Raw genomic sequence first — 11,860 nt, 5'->3', positions numbered from 1 at the left:
TCTATCAAGAGATGCTGTCGAAGAAAGGATTAACAAGTTTTTCTTCTTCCATATTTCTTTTTTTTCCCCCTGAAGGTTTAGTCAAAGCAGTAAAAAAAAATGTGAAGGAACCTTAATGAAAATAAAGATGAATAAATGTAATGGAAGGAATTAGGGCTCGGTGATCCATTCCCTACTGTCCACTGACAAGATAGCAAAGGGGAAGTGAAAGGGTAAAGAAAGATGGGAGAGGAGCTAATCTTTTGTATCTATTGCATGATTTTTTAGACAAGTCAGAGGTCACCCTGGCACATTCATCCTCCTTGAGAAAGGATGGTGAGTCAGAAGGGAGGTGAGCCTCTGGAGTGGCAGCTCCATTCAAGCATTTACTCACTCCCAAAACAGATATTGCTAATGGCCCTGGGGAAAGAAAGGCAGGGCTCAAAGTGTCTGCACATGAAGACCTCCAATGGTAGAGCCTCTAAACCAAGGCACCCTATCATTCTCCGTCCACTGGTCCTGGAGTATTCCTCATGGAATCATGTAGAAACTACAAAAGAGGAATTCCATGGCCATACTGAAATGCCATGTCAGGTAAAGAGCAGAGAGACTGGAGAAGAACAGCTACTGCAACAGAAGGGCTCTGACAGTTTTATTTTGGTATAAGTGATCTGCCTGAGTCCAGGAGGCCCTGGAAAGACATAACATGTCTAGCTACAAAACAAAGGTCAGCCTTGTGGATCCCTTGGGAAGGAACAGGTTGGCGCTTTCTTTAAGTACAAACCAAAAGTATTTTTCAGACCAGTCTTACAAAACACAAGAAACTCAGCTTATGGGACAGATATCTGGCAGGAAGACCCTCTGAGCAACAGACTCAAGTTCAACAAGAAAAGGAAATACTAGCATTTTTTCTAGTAGTTAAAGGCCAAGAAAGGAGGCTAGTGCTCCAAATGTTTATTTTGTGCACAAGAGAACTGAAGTTATCACATGAAGGAAAGAATTCTGAACCTGACAGTAGGAGCTAAGCTCTAGGCCCACCTTTGTGGTCTATTTAACATATAAATGGGGTTAATCTGGAAGATATGGTGGATGGGATATCAGATTTGAGACTGAAGTGCTAATGAAGACCCCCCTCCTCCCCAGCACTTGTCAGAACAGATGCCAGTTTCTGGTAGGACTTAACCCATTAGTATCATCAATAAAATACTCCAAGTTAGAAAGCATCTCAATAATGAAACTAGAAGGTAACAAGAGCCTTACATTAAGTGCGTGCCTGTGCTTAAACTAAGAAAGTCCCATCAAGAAAGATTTGAAGAAGAAAGTACTGTCAAGATAATAGATGACTTCCATGAAATTAGTTTGATTGTTATACAGAAAAAAGGTCTGAAAACATATGAGGAATTTATCATCATGTCCACAAGGGACAGCAGAGAAAGGCTGATAAAAGCATGAATGGGGCCAACCACAGCAATGAGCAGGACTTTAAGTGGTGAAGCTTGGGTGCTGGGGAAAAAAAGAGGATGAATTTGGACCCAAACCATACCTGACAAAGCCCTACCCAATTCTTCTAGTCTAGGCTGTAGCTTTTCAAGTTAGGCCTGATAGCAGGGCTCTTGATGTGATAGGAAAACCAGAGGCAAGGGAGGAATAAGGCTAAGCAATGCAGACAACCTGGCTCTATTCGTGAATTCTTGCAGCAAGGCTGAGGAACTCCATTTAGGGACAGATATTCATTTGGATCATGAGATCAAGAATACTGAAAGTTAGGAGTTTGAAACATGGATCAAACTTCTAAAAATGACAAGTACAGCCAGGGGAAAATAAAGACTCAGTGGGAGGGAGAAGTGACGTAAGCTTTTTTTAAAAGCAGAGACTGTCTTTCTCCACATTCTGTACAGATCAGGGTACACTGTGGGCGCGTGGAAAATGTTAAACACCACACAATACGGAAAATGCAACAGAGAGACAAGAGATCCAAGGAAGGGAGCTGGAAGTGGTATCCAAAGTCCTCATTTCCCTCCTCACGTGCCTGATGTATTAAGGAACAACAGACATTCCCTGACCCTGACTAGAGTGTGCTCAGATTATATGCATCCAAGTTCACAGCACCTCACTGCCAGGATGAATCAGAGAACGGTTTATAGCGGCGTGAGATCTGTAGCGAACGAGAATGGAGGTGCTTGCTTGCTCTGTGAGGTTCAGCAATGACTTTCAAAGCTTCTGAACGAGGTATTAATGCCATCAGCCAAAGTGTGAAGAGTAGACACAAGGAAAGAGGACTTCTCCCAGCTGTTAGGTAGCTCTGATTCGGAAGAATGATAAAGAGAAAGACAACCATCCAAGGTTCTCCAACAGAAAGTGTCTGAAGCTCTCAAGGGAGAGAACTTTGACAAGTCAGCCGATACAAAATGCTCATGCCAACGGCAGAAGGACAACTTGTTACTCATTGATGGGAACTATTCTTTGAGATTTTTCGCTTATAACAAGGGATTTTCTGATTAGCTGCTATACTTTCTCATCGATGCCAGACTGTGCTATGACCAACTCTGCTTCCTGGTTATCTTCTATATTCCCAATTCATGCTGGATTCTCAAGATTCCTGTAATCTGGATTTGGATCCTCAACTAAGGGGCTCCTTCATACCAAGCTTTGTGGATACTCAAAGTAGGTGTTGGGAACAAAGAGAGAACAAGAACTTCGATGGCAACACAGACAGAAATGCTTCTTGGGATTCAGCATTTCAGATCTGGAGATAATTCATTAACATGAGCGCTCTTCTCGCCCAGTAAACTTCACAGGAATTCAGCATGTAGCAGACCCCCTCAAAATCCAAGTTGTTTTGTGGGCTCTTTTCCATATGCCAGAGCAGGCCCCGACTTCCCAGGAACACGGCATGCCATCTGAGGGCAGAGAAGAAAACAAAAGCCTGGCAGCTCTGCCTGTGGCAGCTGGAGAACAGCTTGAAATAAGTCTGGGATGACAAAATCCTATCAAGCCAGGAACTGAGTTCTTACACAGCTCAAACGAAACTAGCTGTCTAGAGCACATGTTAATCCATTATTATTTATTAGCTGTACAGCAGTATAATTCACCTTCCCAGCTTTCAAACCCCCATTACATATTTTATTACAGTTCTCATGTTGGCTTTCTAAAATAATGAAAAATATCACACAGTACAGCGAAGTACAAAAATGCATCAACCTAGAGTCTGATAGCTAAACTCATAGCCTTTCTTAAAAGCGATACATAGAAGAAAAATTTGTTTGAAATCAGCAAGACTCTATAAAAAGCTTACATTTTTAACATGACAGTCCATATACAAGCATCATTTGTTTTGAAAGTTGTGTTTGTTTCACATTATTGTTTCTTTTTAAGATCCAAAATTTAAATTACTGACCTAGCAAAATTTCCTGGCCCAGGTTTTCCAAGGGCTATCATGACCCACTTAAAACCGCTGTTTTTGCCTTAACAGAGGATTTGTAAAACACAAAAATACAGCTATAAAACGGAGCAAAGAAAACGTAGATGTGAAATCATAACAAAGTTAATTATACAAGGTTCAAATGCCAGTTCCATGTGCTTGGAATAAAACATTTTCCACGTGGACTTCCATTATTCAGCAAGCAATAGTCTGGGTACCTTTCTTCTACGTGATTGTGATCCATTACTTTTTTTTCCAACATTTACATACTATTGAGTCTGTTGTAACTTAATTTGTAAGTTAATTAAAATGCTGGGCTTCTTAAACTGCACTTCTTTCCAACCTCTTAATTAATGGAAAAGATTAAAATGTAAAAAAACAAAAACAAAAAAACCAGGTATTTACAAGCTTGACCATAACAGATGCTTTGCTAAGAAAGCAGCAAAGTGTTCAGGACAGAAATCAATCATAGCATGCCATATTACTGGTGTGCAGCTAACTCCAAGCCATAGGGAGTCAGGGAAAAGCAAAAATAAAAATGGTTTAAAAGTCTAGGACCCTCCCAAGTCTGCATTTACAATTAAAAACTCTTCTAGGAAGGGAACGTAGAACTTTGGGAAACCTTGGTGGCAATTCCGGAGTGGTTTACCATAAGGGCTTCAGTGAAGGGCTTCAATGTCTCCATTTCCATCTATCAAAACTGCTTACATGTAAACACGGTCCTTGGACCATCACTGCAATGTTGATCTCAATTTCATCATCAACCCCCTCAAGGACTCAGTGTGTACTCTAACGTTCCATGATCTGCAACGCTAACATCAAACAGCAAGTTCTAGTTAAATCACAATTTCTACCATAATCTTTGAAGTTTAAGTTCCCAGTATGTTTGGTAAAATGGTCTAAAATGATGCATTTCCCAAAGCCAAGAAAACAAAAGAAAAAGAAAAAAAATAAGATTGAGCCGTTTAAACACAGCCCAGGCCAGTTCAGTGGGCAGAGCCTTCCTCCATCACCGGTCCATCATGCTAAGAATCATCTCTGGAGTGAGATCTCCATTGGGAGCTTCCACCACAGCAGATTGGGGCTCTTCTTCTTCACCTTCTACTGTTTCTGCATCAGGCTCTTTTTTGACTTCCACTATAATGTTTTCAATTGCACCAGTGTTCTGGTCTTCAACCTGAATGATTGCTGTAGCTAAACAGAATGGAGAAAAACACAAAAAAGCAAAAGAATGTTAAAACCCCTTAATTAAAACAACTCAGTTTCTTTCTCTTGTTAAATGTAACAGAATGGGAAGAGATTACTGATCTCAACTGGATTTTTGACTCAGTTTCTCTGAATAAAGAACTCCATGAGTGGGTGCTTGCCACTTCAGGTGGAGGTCCTTTACAATTTAGGAGTCTGTTTGAAAAATATTTTCCACAGATTCTACCCCTGACCCTCACCAATTTTCCACTCTTTTTTGTGAGGCCAAATAGAACAGCCCCATATATTCGAGATATTCAAACAACATAGGACACCTTGTGCTTCCACCCAAGCCTTCTTTTCTAGCTAAATATCCCCAGTTCCTGAAATTCTTTTGTTTCTAGCCCTTTACATGGTTATTTCCAATTAGGGTTCCTTGTCAACATGCTGTAGAAGAGACCCCGGAAAGGGTTTAGAAGTTCACCTAGCTGATCCAAGACTATAATATCCAGAGTAGCTCTGTACGAGTTAAAACTTTGTCAATTCAAAATAAATGTGGATGTAGAGAAAGCAAACAGAAAGTGTACCAATTAAAAACCAAGATCAAAAACAAGGCTCCACATTATTCTATTATTCAGCAAGCAGAGGGCTGTAGACCTTGTTCTATGAAATGGTAACACAATATCTTTCTTTCCAACACTCATATACTAGTGATTATTGCAATCTTTGGAAAGAAACCATTGAAACTCCAAGAAGTAGCAATGAAGCCTCAGCCTATACCAATCAATCCACAAGTACTTATTTTATTAAAAAAAAAAAAGAAAAAGAAAAAGAAAAAAAGCCCATACCACCTTCTTTCTTGGAATTGATACTTAGCATCAATTCTAAGGCAGAAGAGTGGTAAGGGCTAGGCAATGGGGATTAAGTGACTTGCCCAGGGTCATCCAGCTAGGAAGTGTCTGAGGCCAGATTCAGATCCAGGCCCTCCTGTCTCTAGGTCTAGTTCTCAATCCACTGAGTCACCTACCTGTCCCCACAAGTACTTACTAATATGCAGATGAAAAGGGTAGGGACTGGACCTATAAGTTTCAGTGACACAGAACACTCACAGACGAGGAAAGTCACTATCAAAGTGGGTTTTCTGCAACTTAAGAGTCTTAAGAGAGTTGCCCAGGGTCCTAGATATTAAGTGACTTGCCCAGGGTCATACACAGCTGGAAAAGAAGGACCTGAAACCAAGGGTCCTGGGCTCTGAGGCCAACTGTTTATTCACTATGCCATAGTTACCTTGACAAAGGAACAAAAACAAAATATTTAAGTACATAGGAGAGAGGTGCAAGCAGTTGTGGGGTGGAGGGAGAGAAATCAGGGAAAGTAAAATGCTGATATCCACCCACAAAAACTTTTCCTGAATGTTAAAATTCTTAAGTCTGCTTTGGCAATCAAATCTGTTTCATAGCTGGCAATGGAGGTGAAGTCATTTCAAAGAAAATTCCACCTACTGAGGCAGGACTAAAAATCTGTTTCTTGGCCTTCTATGTTATACCAAGCAGCTGCTATGTCCCTCTTTGAATTAAGACTAACCCCCTAAAATCCTGGCCTTTATTCATACTTTACAAGGAGAGAGGAAGTAGTAATGCTAAACAATTAACTATCTACTTTGCCATCACCACACAAGAAAAAATTTCTTAACAACGAGGTTTATCTAAAGTGGAATAGGCTACTTAAATAGGCAGCAAATCTCCTCTGAACTGAAATGTTCAAGTTGTAGGTTTGATAACCATAGGTCCACATATGGGCTAAATACCTTCAGGTGTCTTCCAATTCAGTGAGTGAATATGGGTGTAGAGAGAACATGCCTATGTGGAAGATGATGATGGGGAAAGGGGAAAGAGAATGCCCTCAAGTACAAATTATGCTCTGTATTTCCATGAAAATTAATTCATGTAGCTTAAAAGAGATTTCAAGCTATCAAAAGAAGGCTAGAGAAATTAGTGATGAAAACTGTTGAATAATGCCTGCTCTAAGCCTTATATTGTTCTATCTGCTGTATACTGCTATGAATGTAAAAAGGAGCTGGGGCTCTTACAAAAATCAAAGTATTACCCCTGAAACCATTAGAGTACAATTTACATGGAAGACTGATTTCAGAGTTATCAGAAGAAAAAAGGAGAGAGGAGGGAGGGAGAGAGAGAGAGGCAGAGGGAGAGAGAGAGAGGGAGAGGGAAAGAATTTTCTCCAATTCTTCCAATCAATGGTTATTAACAATTTATCTGGCTAACCTAAATGGTTCTTAGATCAATACATGTATATACGTGGAATCTACACATCCTTTTGGTTTGAATCCTATATGTAAAACCCAGAACTCTACAGCCCATCCCTCCAATATTTTACTATTCAAATCCTCATGACAGAGGAAAAGACCCTGTTCAGAGTGACGTGATCTCACTTGTCTTAACTTAGTTGTCCCTCAGTTAATAGCACAAAATGTACTTGACAGGAGGACAGGATTCAAAGCAGTCTTGAAGAGGGGGCGTCATTTTTATGGTAAATGGGTTTAAAAAGCAAAACAAATCCCCAAACTACTGCTGCAACTCTGGGGTAGAGGCCAGTCTGTGTGTCTGGGCTGGCAGCCCTCAGTTCCTTCTGCCAGGGTTCTGAATCAGATGCAATAACTCACGCTGGGTTTGCTTGGGCTGGCTGGACTTGCCCGGCGGCCTCCCTCTTCGCTTTTTGGCTGGTGGTGGGGCTGGAGTCACAGGCTGTACTTCTGGTTCAGCTTCAATTTCAACAGCAGTTTCTTCCTCATCCTCATTGTCATCCAGGTCTGGTTCAGCATTTTCTTCTTGTGAGAATGGTAAAAGGGGTTTGGAAGAGTGAGAAAATAGAAAAATATTTATATGAATTATCTTTCCACTACTGAAAAAGTCCTTTGGGGTATGTATAACATTCTTGTTGGTTTTTTGCTAACACCACTAAGGAAGACTCATTTGTACCAAAGCCCAGCAAACTCATTATCCAAGTTTTATAATGGCAGATAGGAGGGAAATACAAGGTCTAAACTAAAAAAAGCAAGAAATCAAAGTACCATTGATTTCCTCAAACTTATTTGATCTTACAGAATCAGAGAGCTGGATGGGTAAGTATCTGTCTAGTCCAGTTCTTTGATGTTATTGATAATGAAGCCATGAGTTACCAAGAATGGTAAGCTGGCTTTCTGAACAATTACAGGAAATAAGATATTTAGAAGACAAAGGTAGTCACTTTCCTGGTATCAAGGTGTCATTTTTCCTTGGATAAGACAATTCACAAATACATTATTTTATTTGAATTTCCCAATATAGGTAATTTACATAGCACAGTGAATTTTCATACACCAAACTAAAAAATTTCACACATAGCACCGGAGTAATTACTATTCTTTGTTTTTGTTTTTTTAATTTTAAAACTCTTGCCTTTTGTCTTAGAAACAATACTAAGTATCGGTCCTAAGGCAGAAGAGCAGTAAGAGCTAGGCAATGGGGTTAAGTGACTTGTCCAGGGTCACATAGCTAGGAAATGTCTGGGGCCAAATTAGACTCTAGGATCTCTTGTCTCTAGGCCTGGCTCTCTATCTACTGAGCTACTTAGTTGCCCCTGAAGTTACTATTTTTATTAGGGACTTAAGTGTTAATAGCAACCATCATGTTGGATTAAATATTAAATATGGTAAAAAGGCATCTGACCTATGCTGAAACAGGAGTAGGCAAAGTTCTTACCACTGTCTGATGACTCCTCTTTCTTAGAGCGCATCTTCCTTTTCCTTCCCCGTTTGCCTTTCTTGGTTTCACCTCCATTTTCTCCATCTATGCCATCTAGCCCAGTACAATTATCAGCATGCCTTGCCATTGTGTTCTAAACAAAGAGAAGAAAAAACAAGCATTTGACTAAAGCAATAGGCAACTCAGCAAGTTTTTTTACCCCCTCCCCCCTTCTTTAATTTAAAAGAATCAGAATAGTGTCACCAATTGGCAAGAAGACACCCTGATTGAAGCTCCAAAAACTTCCTTGCTATCTGACTGGGAGTAAGTAAAGCTAGCCTCACTTTTCTCATCTGTAACACTTAGGTACACTAGGACTGCCCTAATTCCCTCAGTTTGGCTTTAAGGAAAGCAAGAGTATAAACAGCAAAGTGCTAAGAAAATACTGGTTGGGGCTATTTATTTAGAGAACTTTAAGATACTTTGTATCAAAGATATAGGCATTAGTGACTAATATGAGTACTAAATAAACCCCATTGATCCAAATGGTAAAGGCTAAACTGAGGGGTTGTCCATCACTTGGGGAATGGATGAACAGGATGAATTTAGAAAAACCTGGAAAATTTATACGAAATCAACAGAACCAGGAGCAAACTATATACAGTAAGAGAAATATTATATGATGATCAACTGTGAAGGACTAAACCATTATCAGCAAAGCAAGTAGGGACTCATGATAAAAAATTGTCTCTCTACAGCCAAAGAACTGTTGTTGGAGTTCAAGTGCAGATCAAAATAAGCCATCTTCCACTATATTTCTTTCATGAGATTTCTATTGTATGTATGATATATATCTTCTATCATGACATGAGCAATATGGAAAATGAATTACAGAAAAATATGAGTATAACATATATGAGACTTCACCACCATGGGGAGAGAATCTGAATTCTAAAATGTTAAAAAGCAAGAGTCAAAAATTGTTTACATGTAATTGGAAAAAAAAAGGCAGAGATTACTAATATGAAATAGGGAAGAATTTAGCATTATGGAAAATGTTTTAGAAAACTGAGTACTTACCCGGCGTGTAAATGTTTTACCACACTTAGAACAGACAAAAGCAGCAGGGACAAAGTTGGGGTCATGATAGCGTTTGAAATGCATATCCAGAAGCTGTTTCTGGCGGAAGGTCTTGTCGCAATGACTACAGGCATAGGGTTTCTCTCCAGTATGGGTTCGTTTGTGCATTATCATGTGCCGCTCCTGAAAGTGGAAGAAAATGGCCTCAGAACAGCTTGAGAAAGCCCTGCCTGCCACTCTAAGTATATGATAGACCTCTTGAATTGAAGTCTCAACAGCTACTGAGCATTTTTAGTTAGCATTTGTTGAGGGAATAAAGGGAAATGTTTTTTTAGATTAAAAAATCTTCAATTTTCAAAATGGATTCATTCAAAAGCCCCAGAGGACACAAAGGTTTTTACTGTGCCAGTTGTCATTAAAAAAACAACAAAAAAAAAACACCCAACAACCTACAAAGTCCTAAGAAGACTCAAATTTTTCTCTCATCACACTACATTCTAATTTTCCATTTCTCTTCCCCTAAATTCCTTTTTTTCTACTTCTCTTAACATTATCCCCTCAGAGCCAGGTCTTTCTCATTCCTAAACTTCTTTCCAATTCTGTACTTGTTTCCATATAATTCTGGGGACACAAGTGGGAAGAGAGTTGACAAAAAGGGTACTACAGAAGAAAGGGGCAACTAAAAAAAATGGTCAAGAATGAGTTGCCATTCAAGGGGTGATGAAATTTTGGGTGAGATCTCAAAAACCAGTTTGAAAATACATGGATTGTGCATATTAAACTCTTATGCGAGATACATAAAAGGATGAACTTTCTTAGAGATAAAAGTTTATAAATCTTGTATTAAGCTTATTGAGACAGCCCTTTAAAGTGGTAAAAAACCCTACATTTTAATACACCTTGCCATCTCCTAGGTAATATAAATGGGACCATTATGTACACATGAGCAGGAGGAGGCAGTAAGTGCCTTTTCACCCTCCTGGGAACCTCTCAAAGAGTACCTGTCTGCACGCATAGTCACACTGGTCACACTTGAAACGCTTCTCATTTTTGTGGGATTTTTGATGCTGAATGAGGGCATACCGCTCGTGAAACACAGCATCACAATAACGACATTTCTTGCCTTGCTCGATGTAGGAATGCTGCTTTCGCAAATGGACACCTGAAAGAAGGCCAGGATATACTTTGACACATAAAACAAAAAGCAAATGAACACTGTTCTAGTGAATATTTAAACCCCACTTATTTGAACTCACATTTATAGAATAATAGCCCACATATGTTGTGCTTTAAAATTCACAAAGCACTTTCTTCACCAAAATCCTGTAAGCAAGCATCATCTTCTACTTATAGGTAAAACTTGGGTTCAGATAGAAGTGACTTCTCATGGTCTGTAAGAGCTACGATTTTAGGCCAGCTCTTCTCGTGCTTTGTCTTATTGGTGGACTTTCTTTTGGCAGAGCATTTTCAAGTAATTATCACAAGCTATAAGCAATTTGAAGGTAGGCAGGGATCAAAGCCTACAGTTTTTTCTATAGGGCCTCATACATTATTAAAAATTTGTTCATGGATAACTTGAGTTCTATGTTAGTTGGCTTCTGGTTGAGACTCTCAGCCTGACTCAATCTCTGCAAGGCTATTTCTTACCTGTAAATGTGGTTAAATGACATGTGTACCCCATAACCTCACAGGCTAATGAGGATCAAATGAGTTAATGCATGTTAAATGTTATTCCTAAAAATTCTAAAGATTATTAAAGTTCCATTCCAAAATCAAGATTCTACAGTTCTATATAATCATATCATACTATTGTCTTTTCTTTATATCAGAAGGGTATCAGTTTGGATTTCATCTCCAACTTTCCAGTCTTTAGCAAAACCCTTTATTTTATGAAGAGATCTACATTTGTCAAAAGGCCTATATTATTTTAAAAGTACATAAGTTTATCCACTGCCTCAACTAAAGGGCATGTGAAGAAACTATGTGGATAGAATTTAAGGAGTTTTGGATTAATTCCATAAAAATATACTTACCTCTAAATTTTAGCAAAGAAACTAACTTTACAAAAGCTCCTTTGTGAATGATATCTATTAAGCATGAGCATCACCACACCTCCCAAAGGGTTAGTAAAAATTTTCAACAGTGGAGTATATTTAGATATAATTGCTATGATAAAGCTTACAAGAAGGGCTAACTTCAGTTGTGACAAATATTTTATTTTCCTTTTTTAGGATCTGACTCTTAACTGGGAAATGGTCTAATGAAAGATGCCCCCCCCCCCCCCAAGTTCTGGTTCTGGTTTTGTCATTCTCCTTCACAGAAATCTTTGATAGCTCCCTTATCTCTTGAGTTAGATTTAAACTCCAACCAGGCACTCAAATGCTTTCTATGATCTGGCCTAATTTCATTCCAATACATATTCTCTAAGGGTCAGTTCTCTCTGTACTCCAAACAT

The 11,860-nt window shown here is 39.1% G+C and overlaps 1 protein-coding gene across 3 annotated transcripts in view; it reads right to left on the bottom strand.

Annotated features, from left to right (window-relative positions):
- Positions 1 to 3,028: 3,028 nt before the first annotated feature.
- CTCF (CCCTC-binding factor) overlaps positions 3,029 to 11,860 on the bottom strand; it is a 48,950-nt gene continuing 40,118 nt past the window's right edge. For 2 of the 3 annotated variants that reach the window (XM_007477171.3, XM_003339769.4), the window contains 5 exons: positions 10,407 to 10,567; positions 9,406 to 9,588; positions 8,344 to 8,479; positions 7,266 to 7,430; positions 3,029 to 4,594 (listed from right to left, as the gene is read on the bottom strand). In XM_007477171.3, the coding sequence (XP_007477233.1) occupies positions 4,410 to 4,594; positions 7,266 to 7,430; positions 8,344 to 8,479; positions 9,406 to 9,588; positions 10,407 to 10,567 (830 nt within the window). In that variant the 3' untranslated portion in view covers positions 3,029 to 4,409. The remainder of the gene's footprint in view (positions 4,595 to 7,265; positions 7,431 to 8,343; positions 8,480 to 9,405; positions 9,589 to 10,406; positions 10,568 to 11,860) is intronic. The other variant, XM_007477172.3, reaches the window with a different exon arrangement.

This window comes from Monodelphis domestica, chromosome 1 (genome assembly GCF_027887165.1).
Source record: "Monodelphis domestica isolate mMonDom1 chromosome 1, mMonDom1.pri, whole genome shotgun sequence".
Taxonomy (NCBI): Eukaryota; Metazoa; Chordata; class Mammalia; order Didelphimorphia; family Didelphidae; genus Monodelphis; species Monodelphis domestica.
Note: the sequence above shows the minus strand (reverse complement) of the source record. Positions and strands in the feature narration are given on the sequence as shown.